Genomic DNA, 14,003 nt, shown 5'->3' on the forward strand with positions numbered 1-14,003 from the left:
TTCTCAAGCTATCAGCCATTCATTATGTGGCACTTGTTCACTGGGCAAGACCACGAAACTCACTCCACAGAAGATGCAGAACAGATATCAAACAGAAATGATGTACAGTTTGAACTTAACCTTAGCTGGAACTGAGCAGTGCCCTTGAGGTGAAAGTCTCAATCACCTATTATTAAAATCCCTTGAACCAGCAACTCTCCTGCTCCTATGTACTCATTTTCTAATTTCAGGCCTCAGCATTCATGACAGATAATGGGTACCAAGGGCAAGCAGTCCATATAAATAAAGTTGGGGATTTTTCATGAAGTGCACAGAATGTGGGGCTCCTTTGTCAGGCAATTTACATTTTAATGGAGTATCACATGTCTGTGATAGAGAAATGTGGGAAAAATTGGATCTGAAAGAGGTTGGGTGGAATATAGGAGTAGGGAATTTGGGAGCAGTGTGGCCCTCATCCAATTCAAATCCTTTCTCATCATCTGAGGTGAGGAAGAAAATGTATTTTGCTGGAAGGCAAAGGTGCAATGTGCAGGGCTGGGAAACTAACAGGTAAATTTTGCCAAAGAGGCTGTGGTAAAGGAGAAGATTGTGCTGCTCGAGGGGAAAGAAAGATCTAGTATGTGGCCAGAAGAGAATTTGAAGTAACTGCAGTCACAGGATGGACTGATAGAGCTCAGGTGGGAAGAAGACATATTGGGCAAATCAACAAGGGTGCTTAGGGATACAAATAATTTATTGAGGGGAGGCTGAAGTAAAGAGGGCAGATAGTTAGAAGTGAATTGACAGTGGAAAATGAGTGTGGGCACTGGCTGCAAAGAGTTAGGAGATGAGATACAGAGGTTGAATTCAGAGCAGAGAATGGACAGATGGAATTAAGGGACTGTGAGCAGATGAGAGAGGGGAGAGAGCTAAATAGATGTTTGCACAACACTTACATTTGGTATTCCAAAGTTTGTGAGCAAAAGACACTCACCAACCTTACTAAAGTCTTCCTTTTTTTCTATTTGAACCCAGCATGTATCAGGTCTACGTCCTCCTCATGGACAAACATATCCATTTTTTTCTTGAGGAAGTAGTAGCTGGTCTAGTAGTCCATCCATGATAATGCCATGGATGACCATACAAATCTGCAGAAGGTTTTCTTGTCGTTGTGAGGGGTTAGCTCAACTGCTAATTCACACTTTACTAGTAGTTTCACTACTTAGTAGTTTCACTGCTTAGCAAAGCTGTAATAGCAACTTGCAAAATCAGTTCAACTTCAAGCCTATAGTACCTAGCAAACTCTTGATTTTTATTGCCACACCTAGCACTTGGTGACTGCCACCACAGGACTGCTTGCTATATAAACCCAGGAGTCTGTTTTTCCACTCAGTCTCCATCTGAGGAAGCGAGTTTTACCCATGAAAGCTCATGCCATAATAAATGTGTTAGTCTGTAAAATGCCACAGGACTGCTTGTTATTTGTGAAGCTATAGACTAACATGCCTACCCTTCTGAGACATTCTCTTCTGAGGAAATACATAAAGAGGAAATATCTTCTCTCATTTTATTCCTCTAGAGCAGCAATGAAGACATGTTTTAATCATTTGCTTGATAAATTTCAACCACTTGTTGGCTTTAAATCCCTTGGACTCATATCTGCTGACTGCATCCAGGGCAGTTTGCACACATACCATATGTTTGAGTTTTATTTATGTTTGCGTTCTATTGAAAATTAATTTCAGAATCAATAAGTTCAATAAATTCAGCTCTCATAATCTTCTGTGACTTATTTCCCATTTGTTTGCTTAACAGTCAGTCAAAAAAAATCAGTCCAGTTAGGGCGTGTCTACACATGCACGGTATTTCGAAAAGACCAGCCCTCTTTCGAAAGAATGAAGGGAGCATCTACACATACCATGCGCACTTTTGATTTGAAATCGAAGGAACGCAGCCCAGCCATCGAAAGCTGGACCCTGATCCCATATGGGAAGAGTGCCACCCGTCGAAAAACAATGTCGAAATAAGGTACATGTAGATGTCCCAGTGTCCACTCTTTTGAAAGAGGAGTCCTCCATGATGGCGCCCAGCCCGAGCATGGAGACACTCTGCCCCACCAAGCGGAGCTCTATGACCCACACGTCCGACCGCTCTTAAAGCCGCATAGACCCAGAAACCCCATGGCAGGAAGCTGAGAGCTGGCAAGCTGCGAAATCACGAGCCCCAGGCAACACGCTTTCTTAGCTGCCCCTGACAAGAGTGACAGGAACATAGCCAGCACACGGCAGTGTCCTGAGCCCCAGGGACCCCCATCAGAGCCCCCACAGGGCACCCAGCGACCCGTCCCTGAAAAAAAAAAGAAGAGGGGCCCCTCCTGGACAGACTGTGAAATTAGAGACCTCCTGGGCCTCTAGAGAGAAGAGGAGGTCCTCCGGGAGATGGGGGTAAAGCAGAGGAACGCTGCTGCCTTCGTCCAGGGACTGACCAGCTAACGCCACCTAGAGTGGACCCTGGAGCAAGTCCGGAGCAAAGTAAAAGAGCTCTGGCAGGGCTATGCCCGGGCCCAGGATGAGGTCGGGCACTCGGAAGCAGGCCCCTCCACCTGCCCCTACTATTGGGAGCTCCACAGCATCCTGGGGCCCTGGGACAGCTCCCCACCCAAAGTGGTCCTGGACAAGTCAGCAGACCAGCCCGAGCCAGAGGAGCTGCAGGAGCCAGGACCAGCCAGCCTGAGCCAGGGGTAGACACCACCTGGGACTGGTCCAGCGAGGAGGGCAACCTCATCATCGATGTCCCCTCGCAGTCATCCAGCTGGGCCAAAGGGAACTGGGCATCCCTGGAGATCATCAAGTCCCCCCCCAGTAAGTTCACAGTGGGCCAGCACCCCAGCGGGCAGGGCGGGTGTGGTACCCCTGCCAGTGGACCGGGCACAGGCCCGGAGGCCCAGGGACAGACACCCCGGCTGGCCATAGCCCCGAACATACCCTCTGCATCTGCCAGCTCCATCCAGCACTGGACCTGTGGACAGTTCCAGGCACCCAGTTGCCCAGTGTGATGCCCACAGACCAGCCCACACCCAGGGATGCCATGCCCACCATGGCCAGGCCCTGGGGGGGTCAGGGGAGGCAGGGTTCTGGGGGAGAATGGGGGGTGAGGTCCTGCTCAGAGACTGACATGCTATCCATCACCCCTTGCAGGTGCAGCAAGCAAGGGCCCACACGGCCCATTGGCACTGGTGACCCCTAAGAGCCCCCCCCAGAGGCATCAGATGGGCCAGGCACCTCCAGCAGCAGCATCACGCCAGGTGTGCAGCCGCAGGTCACAGTGGCACATGGGGATGACCCTGCCAACCTCCGCCAGGCAGAGCTTATGGAGCGCCACCTCCAGCTGGAGGGGTCCAAGCTGGAGTGGCAGAGGGAGGCCTGGGACCAGCTCATGTCCCACCTGGACACCATCCACAGGACTTTGCAGGATGGGCAATGTGGCCCAGCTCCTGGCCCTCCGCACCCCCACCCCAGATGCCCAACCCCCTGAGCCTCCTGCAGGACCTCCCTCAGAAAGGTCCCACCAAGGGTCCCCTGCCCACCCCGCCCACAAGAGTCCTCCACCCCATCCCATACCAATCCCCACTCTGCCATCCCACCACACCCCTACCTTCCAGTGCTCCCTGCCCCATCCCAGCCCCACTGTGGCACCCACTCCTGCGGGGGGGAAGGGGATCTTAGGGCTGGTGTGGCTCTCAGCCCACAACCCCCTTGCCCGAGTAAACCACCCAATTCTGGTCCCCCTCCCCACCCCCTCCAAGTTCAGGCCTCTGCCCACCTCTACCAGTTCTAGCCCCCTCCCCACCCTCATCCAAATTCAGACCCCCCCTCCCAATTCTGGCCCCCTCCCCACGCCCCTCCAAGTTCAGGCCCCCCCCATCCTGCAACATACAGGGGTGTCCCCCCACACACATTGTAAATAGTTGGACTTTTATACGGTTTATTGTTTGGTAAAGTTTATATAGTGCACCAATGCCCATGTCCCATGGGGGAGGAGGCATGGGTGCGGTAGTGCTAGCAGTGCATGTGGTGGGGGGGTGGATGTATGGGGGAGGGGGAGGGGTGGGCATCAGGCTGGTCACTGTGGCCCTGGGACAAGATTTACATCCCCCTTGGCCTTCACAATGTTATGGAGGACACAGCAGGCACCCACCACTTGTGGGACATTGCGTATTGCCAACTCGAGGCGGGCAAGAAGGCACTGCCACTGTTCCTTGAGGTTCCCGAAGGCCCGCTTGACCACGTGATGGGCCTGGTTGAGATAGGTGTTGAAGGCCTCCCTCCTGTGGTCGAGGTGGCCAGGATAGGGCCACATCAGCCACAGCACTAGGGGGTATGCCGCATCTGCAACTATGCATAGCGGTATGGTGGTGTCCCCAACTGGCATTTCCTGCTGGGGGATGAAGGTGCCGGCCAGCACAGGCTGGAATTGCAGAAGACCCTGGCATTGTGGGTTCGCCCCGACCAGTCCACGTAGATGTCCATGAATTGGCCTTTGTGGTCCACCAGGGCATGGAGGACCACTAAGTGGTAACCCTTCCAGTTGATATAGTGGCTAGTACTGTGTGGTAGGGCACGGATGGGAATGTGCATCCCATCCAGGGCAGCAAAACAGTCTGGGAACCCCAAGGAGGAGAAACCCTCGCTGATGGCGTCCAGGTCCCTGACGCAGATGACCCGGTGCAGGAGCATTGCGTTCAGGGCACGGACAACCTGCAGGGACAGAGGCCGTGTGTTCTCATAAGGGTGTGGCAGGGTGTTCCCAGCCAGCGACCCAGTCCTGCCTCCTCCCCAGCTCCCCCCCCACCTGAGGGATCCCTGTGCCCATGGGTCCCCTTCCCCCTTCCCATGGTAGGAGTGTGCCCTGGGCCCGCCTTACCTCCATGAGCACCGCTCCGACAGTGGCCTTGCCCAACCCAAACTGGTGGCCCACTGAGCAGTAGGAATCCGGGGTGACCAGTTTCCACACTGCAATTACGACTCGCTTCTCGAGGGGGAATGCGGGCTGCATGGTGGTGTCCTGATGCCTCAGTGCAGGTGCCAGCCAGTGACACAGCTCCTGGAAGGTGTCCCGGGTCATGCAAAAGTTCTGGGGCCAGATGGCATCGTCCCATTGCCCCAAAACCAGTTGCTCACACTAGTCTGTGCTGCTGGGGTGTCTCCACAGCCGCTGGGCTGCCAGGGGGTGGGGTGCAGGCTGGGTGGGCTCTGTTTCCTGGGGGGGGGGCTGTTCTGTCTCCCAAGGCGGGGGGGCGGCTGTGGCAACCATGCAGACGACGTGGGCAACAGTGCCCACCATGTCTGCATCCAGTGTGAGGAGCAGGGTGTCGTCGGCCATGGTGCTTCTGCGCTGCAGTCCTGCGTTGCTCCTGGAAGCTCGGCAGGCCTCAGATAGTGCAGGGCGGGGGAACTGAAGGGAGACATTTAAGGCGGCGGCTGGCGGTGGGCCCTGGAAGGGCTTGGCGGCCATGCGACCTCGTCCAAGGCATCTCCACCTCCCTTCTTTAGAAAGAGAGCTCGTACACATGTGGACGCTCCCTTTCAAAATAATGGGACGGGGTCTTTGAAAGAGTGGATCAGAACTGCGATCCGCCTTTGCCGTGTGGTTGTGTTCTTTTGAAAGACAGTATATTCATTTCTGAATTTCGATTTTGCTCTTTCAGTGGTGGACTCCTGTGTAGACACAGCCTCAATGTTTAACTTACATAGTCTGTGTCCATTTGAGTTACTCCCGATTTTCTGACATTTTGAACCACTGAGTTGTCCATTAGGGGATACTAATGAGACTCAACTTTTACTAATTACTCCTGTTGATATGCTCCCACATTTTTTCCACACCTGGGTCTTTCAAATAATAGGATTTGCAACTAATTCTATGCTGTTCATAAAAATAGCACTTAGTTTTATAGCATATATAGATTTCTAAGTGCTTTATGAAAGTAAATTCCATTACTAAAATATACAGATGATAAAATTGAATCAGGCATCGTTGGGTCTTTCACGTCCCACACAAGTGCTCAGACTACCATGGTATGGCCTATTCTGGAGTGGGTCTTTGTGTCCATGAAAAAAATGGAAAGGTCTCTGTTTTGTTTCAAGGGGGAATGAAAAACTCCCCAAAAAATCTAATTTTTCCCAAAATCAGCATTTTGCTAAAGAAAACATAATTTTTGTTGGAGAATGCCAGACCAGCTCTAGAAATAAGCTATCCCCCAAGGAAAATGTAAGGCAGTTTGAAATTCACAGCCTTATGCTTTCATTGACCGCGCTCTTGCATTTTGAGAAAAGCTAAAAAAACATGTCCATGCTACCTGTTCTTTACCTTTCATTTATTTTGTACTGGCCTCTTTGTTCCCTTATCCAATGGCGGTCCAATGCACCCATAATCTTTTTGCTGGCTTCCTATTTTTTATGTACTTGATATATTTCTGGTTATCTTTTTTATCTCTGACTATTTGGTCTTCAGATTCCATCTTAACCTTCTTACACAATATTTGCTGTACTTTATAGTGCTTTTTATTGGCTTCACTTTTGTTGGATTGCCATCATCTGAAGCTAGTATAACAAATATACTGAAGTGCATTTCATTCTTAAAAGTAGTTGTGAATCAAGGATGAAAGCCTTCCTCTGTTGAAATGAGTGGAAAAATTCCCTATTGGGGAAAGGATTTCACATGAGCTGCTTACAATCAGTAGTTAAATGCATTTCTGCCTTTAAATGTTAAAATTGACCACAATCAACAGAAAGGAGAAAAAGTCCTCATTTATTATTACATTTCAGTTATGTACAAAGTTATTGAAATGGGTGAAAATGAATAACAAATTCACAAACGATAATCTTTCTTTAAATTTGCATATGATTATCCTTCATGTTTACAATTGTAGAGGTCAAAAGAAGTGACATTTCTGTTGAAACCTTCCTTGCTTTAATATTTCCTATTTGGCATAAAAAATAAATTATATAGTACTTGTCCTTACAGGAAGAACATTGGAATCATCTGTGAAACAATTATGACAGGTTCTAAATATTATTTTGGCTGAATTAAGTGATGCATTCAGAAACCTGTTCATAACTGTGTTAAAATGTTATTGGATTAATAATAATAAATCAGCTCAGTAGACAGGGTCCAGTCTAACAATTAGACGTCTTCTCTTTTGGGGCTAGTCATCAATTCTTACACATTTGTACCAGTGACCCCTTTCACACAGAAACTCTCTGGCTACACCTACACAAGAAAGTTTTGTCAACAAAACACTAGTTTTGTCGACAAAAGTCGCAGAGCATCTACGCACAAAGTACGTTTTGTCAACAGTTTGTTCACAAAACTCAGCACTTCTGCCGACAGCATTCTGCCTCCTCACCATGAAGAAAAACACCTTTGTCAACAGTTTCTGTCCACAAAAAAAGCCATGTAGGTGCTCCTGGGGCCCTCTGTTGACAGGCAGGGCTTCCAGTTCACCAGGCAGTCCTGTTTGCTGAGCTTCTGTTTGGCCGATCTGTCGAGAGAGCAGCCAGGAAGTCTGGCCCCTTTGGCGACAGAGTGGATTGCTATTTCAATCTGCTTTTGTATGTGTATGTGATCTGTGGTCAGAAGTTTTGCTGGAAGATCTCTTCCAACAGTAACTTTTGTCGAGAGATTGCTGTAGTGTAGACACAGCCACTGAGCGAACTGACCACCCCCCTAGAATATAAAACACTTTTTTTTTTTATACTTGACACTACGGATTTAACCTCTCTTGTCTGGCACACTCAGGACCTAACTGGTGCCAAACAAGTGAATTTGCTGGACTACAGAAGGTCAATTTTCTCTTGTACATAACCAACACTTCCACTGCTTACTGGGCTCTCGGAAGACATTTACGGGTAAATTACAGCTATATAACAGCACAGAACACTGCGAGCCAGGACTTGTGCCTGTAAACAAACTTTATGGAACCGTGGGAAACTTGGCTACACCCATGGTAAGTGGACATCCAGCTAAATAAAATCAGGATGGATTATGTATGTTGCCAGACCAGAATATTCTGGACAAGTGAGGTTCAACCTGTATTACAAATGCTGGAGGTGAAGTGGGATTGGGGATGGAGGCTAACAGTTTGTGACTCTCCCACATAATAACCTTGCAACCTGAGGAGTCAAGAACCAGTGTTCCCTGTAAAATGAGTACTTGGGCAGATGCCCAGGAGAGATTCAGGCACCGCCCAGCTGATTAGCAGAGTGTCCACAGTGGCCCACTGTCGGCAGCATGCTTTCTATTGGTGGTACACATCTATTCATGCTTTGGTGCACCATAACATTTATGGCACCTGGGCATGAAAAAAAATTAGTGGGAATAATGTCAAGAACTCCTGAATTCTCTTGCAAAGTGGGTTCTCAAAGATTCTGTATTCCATCTTGGTTTCAATAGAGTAATGTAGCAGTAAATGGATCTCTGGTGCCAATATAATCCCTATTGCTAGAATAGCTGAGCTGTTTACAATCTGTGAGGTGGGCAAGTCCTTTCCTCTCTGATTTACAGATGGGGAACAGAGCTACAGAAGAAATAAATGAATTTCCCAAAGCCAGGAATTTAATCTATGTAAATCTTGGGCTAGACCATGCTTCCTGTCAGGCTAGAGGGGTGGAAATTGTACATACAAGGCCCAGTTTTTCATTATGGTAAAATGCCTCAAACTAGGCATAAATTTACATCCACTCTAAGACCCATTTCATTGCCAGAGTGATGTAAAATGGACTTCATGAAAATGAGAATCAGGTCTGAGCTATTAGCTCTAAGCAGACACTAAATGATCTAATTACGTAACGTATCGCTAAACATATTTGTTCTTCAAATTCTCAGATTCATTTTCATTGTAAATAGTGTTCCAGCCAATCCCATGTACTACTTATGTTGAGCATGCAGTCATTCTGATGCACAGCTATAATAATTACGAAGAACATCAGTGAAAATTACTGCATTATCTTGAAATGCTCTGAAGTATGTGTGTAATTGTCATTAAAGTACATTGTCTGCTGAAGTGAGAAACAAGAGTCATATGGCAGGAAAACATGTTGATATACCACCATTCTGATGGCTGAGCACTCGATTACAATCACTTTTTTTAAAAAAGCTGTGCAAATAAATAACATTATCTTATTTTCCTAATTTGTTTTGTCCCCTGCACTCTCAGTAAGCCTAGTCTCACAATACAAATGAAGCAGCAAGGCTGCTCCAGGAAATAAAACAATTATTTCAAGTAAATAGCAGAAAATATTATCACATAGCAAACTTCTTCTAGAAGAATACTGGATTCGTTCCAAAACTTTTGGTTGCCTTGGAAAAGGGGATAACTGGTTAAACATAATATTTTCTCCCCTGCATATAGCACACCCACCGCTGACACATCAAGTAGTTTAGGATTACAAAAACCTCAAAACAGTCCAGCTGGCAGCATCCAAAATAGAATCTAATGATACCTCTTACCCACAGCAGTAGTTTGGTTGAGTAGATGTGATGGATAAGTAATAATGTGACCCAATGCCTCACCATCCCTTTTCAGGAAATTGCAAATGGGACCATATATTTTCATGTGTAGCAGTGCAACTGCCTCATTGAATTGACTATATTCAGTGTTGACAGGGCCTCAAACATGAATTTATTTTCCTTATAATATGTTAACTTATACAAAAGGCTTGCCCTCTACAGGTAAGACTGATTCTAATAGATAAGATAAAAAACTATATACATCAGTGAGTAAAAGAGAATATATAAGAACAAATCTAAGGAGGTTTGAGTCTGATTCCTCCTTGTTTTATTCAGCACAAAAAGGGTCACCCCAGACCTCAGCCTCAAAAGCACAACATGAGAACAGCTGAGGGCAATCGAAACCATTGTGATTTTTTATAATAATGGGTCAACACAAATTAGCACACATTTCTTTAACTGTAACAGATCTGATTCATTTGACAGGTAGTATGTGAACCTATTAACAGTTGTAGGGTAATCCACTAAAGAACTGAATGTTCATTTCACTGCCACATTCTACAGCAAAAAAGATTAGAATTAACAAGCAATTTTAAAAGAAAAAGCTCTTATAGTATATAATTTATTAGTTAATGTCAAAAAATAATTTCTTCCACATCAAATGCTTATTGGGATGTTTTTATTTTCAAACCCAGACAATGGTGCATCTCTTATAGTGTACATATTTTCTGCTTACATGTCTAATTGTTAAAGCTTGAAAAGATTGAATGTTAGTTACTTTCATACAAATAGCTAAATATATTGACAAAGACAAATGAACCCCTAAGAAAGAACTACTGAACATCTTTCATGTGAATGATACTTTTTCATCTGTGACCATGGCAAGACAAAGTTTTAGGACACAACATGTTCCCTTGTGATGGTCTCTCTTTGTATTTTTATAAATATTGACCAAGACACAATCTGAATCCTTTAAACTGCAACACTCAGCTCTGCAAATTGTTCACAGAACATAAGCTTATGAATGACAAAAAGCTCAGACTGCCAATCATTTTAATTAATATGTGGCTTTTTAAAATGTTTTTTCTTCTTTTTCTATGGTGACTTCTTAGAGCTTTAATATATAGACTGAACAAGGCAGAACACTTTTTCTGATGTTGAAAGTATAAATTATCAAGAGTTCCAACCCAGTACGACATGAGCAACAAGGAGATAACACATCCCAATGGTACAAGACATAACCATCATGGGGAAACCCAACCTGAAACAACAAAATAAGGAAAAATCAGTAAGAATGCAACACTTGCTTTGCCAAGCAATAACAGCACATGCCAGCTTTTTGAAAGAAAAAATTAAAGTTATCATACAAGTTCCTAGCTCTTGATATCTTCATAGCACTTTTTTAATAAGTAATGAAATTACTTTAAGGTACAACTGGCTTATGATAGTGATTCCTAGTGGTCCAGTGTTTAAGTGGATATTTTCTACTTCCAGTTATAACATTTAGAAAAGTGTGGGTCAGACATTCACATGGTGTAAATCGGTATAGCATAGCTCCATAAGATCTCCGTGAACTTATGCCACTTTGAATCTAAACCTGAATGTCTTGGTTGTGTGCCAGGCTACATGCAGGTATACAGGTAACATGAATTATACCCATTGTCTCAAGTTAAACAAGCAGCAGAATAACTCATTCGCTATTTATGTCCTCATACTGTGCACACACTCTAAACTTACTAAGGTTCTGTATACCTCTGATTTATGACTGACATTTCTTTAGCTGGCTTCATTCTGCCTGTTTTATTAGGCATCATCAAAGTGCAATAACTGAAATGTCAATATTTTATTCATTGTCTTCATTGACAGTTGAAGAAGGTACCTACTATATGTGGCTTGTCTATTGCTAGTCCTTTTTGCCTCACTTATCATGTTAGGCAGCATCTGGAAGACTGAGGGCATCTTTACCATTCATCCAGCATTGATTACACAGACAATAATGGAATGCATGTGCGGCTGATGACAGGGAGGGAAACTTCAGAGGTGCCATGTGACTTAAAATTGCCTTATCTTTCCTTTCTCCATATCTGAGCAGACATACTTAAAAAGAAAATTGTGTGTGATGAGTTTAGTGCTATCCATGCTTTCTCCTGTGCTCCCTACCTCCACATGCAACACAATTCTGGCCAGGGTTTATGTAATGCTTTTCCAATGCTGTTTCATCTCCATGAAGAGTGATCTGAGCAGGACAGATCCAGTATTATTAGAGGAGCTTTGACATTGCCAGAAGTTGTATTACAGTAATATTTAGATGACTCAGTTACAATCAGAAATCCCTTGCAATAGGCATCATACAAAGACATAATAGACAGTGACAGCCTCAAACAGGCACCATATAAACACATAGATGTTGAACCTCTCTCATCTGGCACCCTTGGGACCCGACTGGTGCCCAACGAGAATTTGCTGGACCATGGGAGATCAATATTGTCTAGCACATTACCAACACTTCCACTGCTGACTGGGCTCTTGGAAGACATTTAGGGGTAAGTTAGAGCTAAATAACAGCACAGAACACTGAGGCTCTGTCTACACGTGTCCCCTTCTTCAAAGGGGACATTGTAATCAGGGTGATGGGAGATTACTAGTGAAGTGCTGTGATGCATACGCAGCACTTCATTAGGCAAATTCACCCTTGTGGCAACTTCGAAGTGTCAGCCTTCAAAGTGCTGGCATTCTGTGTAGCCGTGGGCAAAATTTTGGAGCGCAAAAGGTACATTGAAGTGCCCCCAGCTACATGGCATGCCGGCACTTCGAAGTTGCCGCAGGGGAGAATTTGCCTAATGAAGTGCTGCGTATGCATCACAGCACTTCACTAGTAATCTCCCATCATCCCGATTACCATGCCCCCTTCAAAGAAGGGGGCAAGTGTAGACATAGCCTGAGACGCAGGACTGGTGGCTGGAAACCAACTTTATGGGACCACGGGAAACTTGGCCACACCCACAATAAGTGGTCACCTGGCTAATTATAATCCCTCCAGATCACAGATGTTGCTGGGTGAGAGAGTTCCGGATTAGAGAGGTTCAGCCTGTAATAGACAGCTCCTTAGGCAAGGTGTACAAGTAATACCAGGCAGATGGCATAACGAAATATGTTAGCTGGAACTACCTCAATTAAAGTTAAACTGCTTCATTGCACTCTATTATCCAAACATCTCCATCTGCCTGCTGTGGTCTCTGACTGACCACTCCACAGAAGCTCAAGCAACCCAAGAAAAAAGAAGCTATTCACAAAACCAAGTGGGTGTAAGTGCAAAGACTTCCATGTCAGGCTCATTATTCCATGACTGCCTAGTGAGGCCTGAGTTTGGGCCCTAATCCATACCTGGCTATCTTTTTAAAAATATAACTGATCGAGCACATCACAGAGAATCTTCTCCCCCACTTACTGGCTTCTCTAATATCAGCATCTGCATATACAATGAGGAAATGTGTTGAATGCCTGCCAAACGTCATGTCACATGAGAACATGTTTAACCCAGCAGGGTCCTTGTCATTTCAGGCAGTCCTTGCATATGTGCCATACTTTAGTTTGAAGTCCAAAAGTGACAGGCTCATTTTCAAAAATTCACATCTTCACATTACAAAAGCTGCCTCGAAAATTGGATTCAGGTGTTGAAGTTCCTGGAGGCAATTCAAGGCTGCTTCAGAGTGGAAGGCAAGTCACTCCTGTTAATGAAGTTTTTATCATTTGGTTTACAATGTGGCTCTTTTGCTTTTCCTTGCACAGGGAATGCATAATCATAGCAGTATACATAGTCCTTAATCAAAGGGCCGTGTTTGTAATCCTCTTCATGTGAACTTTAACTTGTACTTGCTGTTTTTGTGGCAAGGAATGGAGAACTGTTATCAGGGACAGTGGAGACAACAAATTTAAGAAGCCCCTGGGCGAGATGCGGGGGAGGGGGGGCTGGCTTCTCACCTCCAGAAGGCACAGGGCCTCAGGCAGAAGAAGCAGTGCTTGAGTTGGGCTAGGGCTAGCCTCCCCCACGCAGCCCTCAGTGATACCCAGAGCACAAACCATGGGCTCCATCAGCAATTTAAAGGGCCCAGGGCTCCAGCCACTAGTGCTACCACAGTAGCAGCAGTAGCAGCCAGGAATTCTGGGCCCTTTTGAGTCACCAGACTCTGGGGCACTTGCTTCCACACACACACCCCACCCCCCCACAGTCATTGGTAGGACTGATCATGTATGAAAAGGGGCAGTTATAAACTAGTTTTCTTAGCAAAAGAGTTGTGAGTCTAAAATTATTTAAATATAAAGGAAACAACATGGTCAAGGAGCAAGTCAAAGTTCTCCATCTCTTCTAGAACTGAGACAAGACTTTTTTGTACAAATTTCACTTTTTCGCATTTGGCACAATCCAGGAACACTGCAATTTTCTCATGTTTAATTTTCATCCAAAATTACTTGATAAATAACTTTTTCAAAAAACTTCTGGTCTTCAGCTCATTTTC

The 14,003-nt window shown here is 45.5% G+C and overlaps 1 protein-coding gene across 1 annotated transcript in view; it reads right to left on the bottom strand.

The window, feature by feature from the left end:
• Window positions 1-10,659: 10,659 nt before the first annotated feature.
• Window positions 10,660-14,003, bottom strand: part of OCA2 (OCA2 melanosomal transmembrane protein) — a 338,099-nt gene continuing 334,755 nt past the window's right edge. Inside the window, exon 23 of the mRNA XM_074983294.1 lies at window positions 10,660-10,747. Within this exon, the coding sequence (XP_074839395.1) occupies window positions 10,660-10,747 (88 nt within the window). The remainder of the gene's footprint in view (window positions 10,748-14,003) is intronic.

This window comes from Carettochelys insculpta, chromosome 1 (genome assembly GCF_033958435.1).
Source record: "Carettochelys insculpta isolate YL-2023 chromosome 1, ASM3395843v1, whole genome shotgun sequence".
NCBI lineage: Eukaryota > Metazoa > Chordata > Testudines > Carettochelyidae > Carettochelys > Carettochelys insculpta.